General features: G+C 41.3%; 1 protein-coding gene across 4 annotated transcripts in view; it reads left to right on the top strand.

The window, feature by feature from the left end:
* The first annotated feature begins 754 nt into the window (after positions 1-754).
* Positions 755-6,000, top strand: part of ambra1b (autophagy/beclin-1 regulator 1b) — a 28,226-nt gene continuing 22,980 nt past the window's right edge. For all 4 annotated transcript variants that reach the window (XM_071900119.2, XM_078283136.1, XM_071900118.2 and 1 more), the window contains exons 1-2: positions 755-1,034; positions 3,864-4,069. In XM_071900119.2, coding sequence (XP_071756220.2) covers positions 3,938-4,069 — 132 coding nt within the window. In that variant the 5' untranslated portion in view covers positions 755-1,034; positions 3,864-3,937. The remainder of the gene's footprint in view (positions 1,035-3,863; positions 4,070-6,000) is intronic.

The following is a 6,000-nucleotide window of genomic DNA, read 5'->3' as shown; positions in this document are numbered from 1 at the left end:
ATACAGAATCACATCCCAGCGGTCCACAACAAAATTTACCAGTATAAAAGTCAGGAAAAGCCATAAAATCTGATCTTATCTGCAGTGTCTTCTGTCATGATAAATTATTGGCTCCGCTAAAACAGAGAAGGCTGTGATGATGATGATAATAATGATAAATTAGTTGCAGGAGAGCGGTGGGTTATTTTTCTTCTAATACAATTTTGGTCCTGTGAATTTCAGTAATGAGCAATATCACACAAACATCATAACAACAGCAATCTTAAATCAAGATCACAGAATCCAAAGGTAGTCCCACATTAAGCTAAAGATCTGTGTTTCAGTTGATTAAACTATATGCCTTCTACATGTTTAGAATAAATTCCTTAGTCTCATAAAATCAGGTTAATTTCGTCTGTCTCTTTGTATAAATTGTCTCAATCTGATAAAAAAAAAAAAACAGTTTTTTAATTTAGGGTATTTCTAGTAGGATTTCTTGTAGATGTAAGAGTATTTCTGGTAGAATTAAGAGTATTCCCAGTAGAGTTATTTCTAGTAGAAATAATAAAATTGCTATTAGAATTAGTTGTAGTTCTTAAAGAAGTAATTTCTTGGAAAATGGTGAGTATTTCTAGCAGAGTATTTCGTCAGTCTGCAACTAGATACAGGATCGTTACTCTGGGTTCGATTAACGTTATTTGTAAACGGCGCTCTGCTGATAAGCCTGTGTGTGATGCTAGCTAGCAGCTAGCTAGTTACGCAGTAGCAGTTTCGCGTCGGGCAGCTAGTAAAACATTGGATCAATGCCTTAGGAAACATTTTTCTTCGCCTTCTTCACATAGTATGAATGTTGTCCATTGATTTCAGTGGACGTTTGTAGTTAGAAATAATAGTAAATTCACTGATGTTAACGCTAGACACCTTATTATTTGCAGCGGCTACATTTTCCGTTTTGACCAAGCCAGCTAACCAGCTAGCATAGCTATAGTTAACTGAAGATAGCCTGTTAGCTACGCCTATGATGGCAAATTTGAAGAGAGCTTCGAGAAAGGAAGGTAGGCCATGCAATTCGGTGTAATTGATATTTTTACACCAGTGTGATTGAAAACATACGTTATTGATTTATATACATAATCTGTGATGTAATCTAAAGTGATCGTTGTTAAAATTCAAGGTAACTTTGTGCTCTATTTTTCAGATAGTTTGCTATCTAGCTATATCCGGAATGGGCTAATTTAGCTTTTTGGTTAGCTAGCATAGAGCGGGTTAACAAGGCTAGCTAACGTTACCTAAATGAACTTTTTGAGGAGGCTGGTAATAGTTGACTAATAACTAGCTGTCATGCTAGCAAATGACCTAACTAGTCAAATAATATCATACAACTAGTAAACTATTGCTATTGACCAATTGGTGTTTGCTGTGTATAAAATTAGGCATTAAGTAAGCTAGCTACCTTGCTATATGTGTTTATTTTGGTGTGTCCAGCTTTGGGTTTAAATGGCTCGTATATCTTCTTTAATTTGGTGTGGAATTGCTGGTTGGAAAGTCAGTTTGTTAGATATCAGCAACCAATATGCATGGCACTAACAGCATCTAACACTGACCCAGTCGGTGATTTGGTAATGGTCAGATGCGGACCGTTACTAGTACTGCTACACCACCTGAATTGGCTAGAAAGAATGAATTCAGACTGTGGTGTTTCAAGGGAAATGACTGTCATGATGCTGTTTTCATATTTTAGATGTAAATGTTTGAGATATTGAAATTCAGCTCTCCGTTCTTGCTGTCGATATTCACCATGGAAAAATCATCCTCAGTATGGAGATTTTTAGCTGTCTTTATATAGTCTAGCTGTGGGACATTTATAGACAGACTCTCTGGGCCGAATAGTGTATCTTGATGGATTGATGTTGTGATTCACTTGAACAACATCCTCCTTGGTTTTAATGTAAACTCTTTTTGAAATCTCCAGTCCTATGAAAGCCTTGCAGTTTTTTTCTTCAACTTTTGTTTATCCATGGAAAGTTGACTGAGCTCCAGGCTCTTTCTCAGCTCCACCCTGCTTCACATTCATACAGTTCCACACGTTCAGACTGGGAGCTTCCCAGTACGACCACAGTCTGCTGCTGCTGGCCACTGAGCAGCTCCACTGGAGCAGCTGGGAGAAGTGCCTTGCTCATGGGCTGATAGTTGTTAAGAGAGGAGAGAGCATTACTCATTGCCTTTCTTTGCCCAGATTTTCCCAACCAGTCTGGGGATCCAAACCTGTGACTTTCCAATCACAAGCCTGCTTCTCCAACCTTTACACTACTGCCATCCCAGAGACCTCAACATTTAATGACTAGGTAAAATCAAACTTGTTTTTGATGTGTAACATAACGGAGAAGAAAGTCGGGCTGCTCTCTTTGGGTCCCGGAAAGCAATTCTAATCTAAATTCCAGAGCACAATGTTGACCTCTGTTTGGGTGTCTGTCTTTCTTGGAACTGAACTGAGGCCCGCCAGTCGTGGTTTTAAAATAATGTGCAGGGTCAAGCCTGCCAAAGATTGTGTGTTTCTGGTCTAAACTCTAAATTCTTGTTGTAGTAGCTTTCACCTCAATGTAAAAAAAATTCTGCCATGTAAAGTAACTTTTGATTGCCAAGGTTTGAGTCATGTCTAAACACAATACTACACATTGAAGGGGTGCTAAAGCATTTACAAGCAGTTCCACTGTGGCCAAAACGTGTCTGAATATGAGTGAGCCATGGATCGTGTCATTCAGCCTTTCAGTTGCACAGTTTGTGTTTCTGGCTGTGGGTTGAGACCTGGCAGAGCTGTTGCGTGGCATGCTTCTGTTTTCACTGTTAAGGCCTGGGGACATTTTATATCTGGTGACAGGAGACGTCATCTGCTAAACCAGTGGTTCTCAACGTGGGGTCCGGGGACCACCAGAGGTCCTTGAGGGGGTTCCAGGGGGTCCCCAGCAAAGTGATGAATTGTTAAACTTATTATTAGCATTATCATTATTTCATTTACAAGAAATGAACACAATAAGAGAATGTAGAAGAATGACTGTTTTTATCATAGTTTCACTGTTAATCTCCACCTACAATACAGATAGTCATGGGATTCTGGACAAAATCATATCAAACAATAAAAATGTTCTCAGATTTGGGTCTGACAGACATAATCTCATCAAATGGGGGTCCGTGGCTCTAATGTGGGCTAAATTAGGGGTCCTTCATATGAAAAAGCTTGAGAATCACTGTGCTAAACAACCCAGTAGCACGCATCAGGAAGAGCACTCCTGTCTTAAGTCTTAGATTAGTCATACTCAATTAATCTATTGATTTTTTTCATCATTTAGTCTATATAATGATGACAAATTCATGACAGTAATGACAAATACCCATTAAAAGTTCCCAGAGCCCAAAGCGATTCTTAAAATTGTCTGATTCTCAGTCTGACCAGCAGCCAAAAAAACCCAAAGTATACATTTTATAATGATATGAAACGGAGGAAAGCAGCAAATCTTAGCATTTGTGAAGCTGTAACCTGCAAATGTTTGGTATTTTTACTTGATTGATGACTGAAACAATTGTCAAAATAATTTATTTATTTTCTGTATACTGATTAATCGACTAGGCTAATCTTTTCAGCCCTAGATTGATGTGCCACTGATATACTTCAGGATCAGGCCAGCTGTGCTCATTCTCCCCCTTTCATTAACTTCATAATGTTGCAGCATCACATTTTCAGATTGACTGGAGTTCTCTTTAAGTTAACTATGTTTGTATCGGGTTTATTAAACAACATCACACTTTTCTAAGTAGTGGCCAACTTTGTGTTACGTGCATTTGCACTAAACTGTCTGTTTCTGAACAACTGATCTGGTCGCTCCTAGCCTAGACTCTGCATGGCGAGGGACTGGCAGCAGTGGGAGTGAGCAGCCAAACAGCCGAGGCCACCAGTAGCAACATGGCGTCCCGCCAGAGGAACTCGGTCCGGATCCTGTCCAACCGGGAGCGAGGCTCCCAGACGTTCGGCTCCCAGCGGCTCCTGCAGCAGCTGGTGGAGGAGAAAGTCCGCTGGATGAAATGGCAGAGTCAGGTAAAAGTCTGGCAAATCCTTGACTATTTGCACATTTAGTTGTGGTAATAATTAAAAATGCAGCTATTTTTTATCTGAGATATACAAAAAGTACTCTTGTCACTCATAATTCAGGGTTTGATCTAGACTGCGCTATTGCTCCACTGACCCCCTTAGATATAAAAGTCATTTGATGCCCAGTTGCCCCGCACCAGCCACATCCTTACTGGCAGAGCATCAACATGCTGTGCATTAACCTGCATGGCTTTTGGCTACATGTCAGACACATGACCCACTCCAACCAACTAAATAACATAACATAATGACAACATAACAACGAACTGCTACTTTTCCATAATGCCACGAGAGAATCAGATGAAGATGAGATAATATTTTATGACAAAATGCAATGCGATATTGAATCCAACTCAGCCACAGCCAACAATGGCCATGGTATCTTGTTACTACAAGCTTCAGACATTATTAACGCTACTCAGGCCTCATGTAGCAGGATACATTTTGTTTCACTGCAGTTTATCCTTCTGTTATCAAAGACGGAGCAAACCAAAGCAACGTGACTCCTGTGTCTCAAGCCAAAAGTCACCCAGCCTCCTCTACCAACACTAGTCTGTCCTCTCTCTACCAACACTAGTCTGTTCTCTCTCTACCAACACTAGTCTGTTCTCTCTCTACCAACACTAGTCTGTCCTCTCTCTACCAACACTAGTCTGTCCTCTCTCTCTGCCAACACTAGTCTGTCCTCTCTCTCTGCCAACACTAGTCTGTCCCCTCTCTCTACCAACACTAGTCTGTCCTCTCTCTCTACCAACACTAGTCTGTCCTCTCTCTCTCTACCAACACTAGTCTGTCCTCTCTCTCTACCAACACTAGTCTGTCCTCTCTCTCTACCAACACTAGTCTGCCCTCTCTCTCTACCAACACTAGTCTGTCCTCTCTCTACCAACACTAGTCTGTCCTCTCTCTCTCTACCAACACTAGTCTGTCCTCTCTCTCTGCCAACACTAGTCTGTCCTCTCTCTCTACCAACACTAGTCTGTCCTCTCTCTCTGCCAACGCTAGTCTGTCCTCTCTCTCTACCAACACTAGTCTGTCCTCTCTCTACCAACACTAGTCTGTCCTCTCTCTACCAACACTAGTCTGTCCTCTCTCTCTCTCTACCAACACTAGTCTGTCCTCTCTCTACCAACACTAGTCTGTCCTCTCTCTCTCTCTCTCTCTCTCTACCAACACTAGTCTGTCCTCTCTCTACCAACACTAGTCTGTCCTCTCTCTCTCTACCAACACTAGTCTGTCCTCTCTCTACCAACACTAGTCTGTCCTCTCTCTCTCTCTCTCTCTCTCTCTCTCTCTATCAACACTAGTCTGTCCTCTCTCTCTATCAACACTAGTCTGTCCTCTCTCTCTCTCTACCAACACTAGTCTGTCCCCTCTCTCTCTCTCTACCAACACTAGTCTGTCCTCTCTCTATCAACACTAGTCTGTCCTCTCTCTATCAACACTAGTCTGTCCTCTCTCTATCAACACTAGTCTGTTCTCTCTCTCTACCAACACTAGTCTGTCCTCTCTCTCTACCAACACTAGTCTGTCCTCTCTCTCTACCAACACTAGTCTGTCCTCTCTCTCTACCAAGACTAGTCTGTCCTCTCTCTACCAACACTAGTCTGTCCTCTCTCTACCAACACTAGTCTGTCCTCTCTCTCTCCTAACACAACATTCAAAAACATTTTGCCATAAGTTCAGAACAGTTCACTGTAAATATAATTTAGCGCCTTGAGCTTGGGAAAGGCACTCAACAAATAAAACTTAATATTATTAATTACAATAGGTGTTCTGTTGTTTCATGCTTCATGGTACTGAAGCTGCAGTTCACATTGACATTACAAATGTATTCTGAAGTGACATTATTGCAAGGATAACACTGATGGAGAATG

This window comes from Centroberyx gerrardi, chromosome 4 (genome assembly GCF_048128805.1).
Source record: "Centroberyx gerrardi isolate f3 chromosome 4, fCenGer3.hap1.cur.20231027, whole genome shotgun sequence".
Taxonomy (NCBI): Eukaryota; Metazoa; Chordata; class Actinopteri; order Beryciformes; family Berycidae; genus Centroberyx; species Centroberyx gerrardi.
The sequence above is the reverse complement of the archived record's forward strand: the minus strand, read 5'-3'. Positions and strand labels throughout refer to the sequence as shown.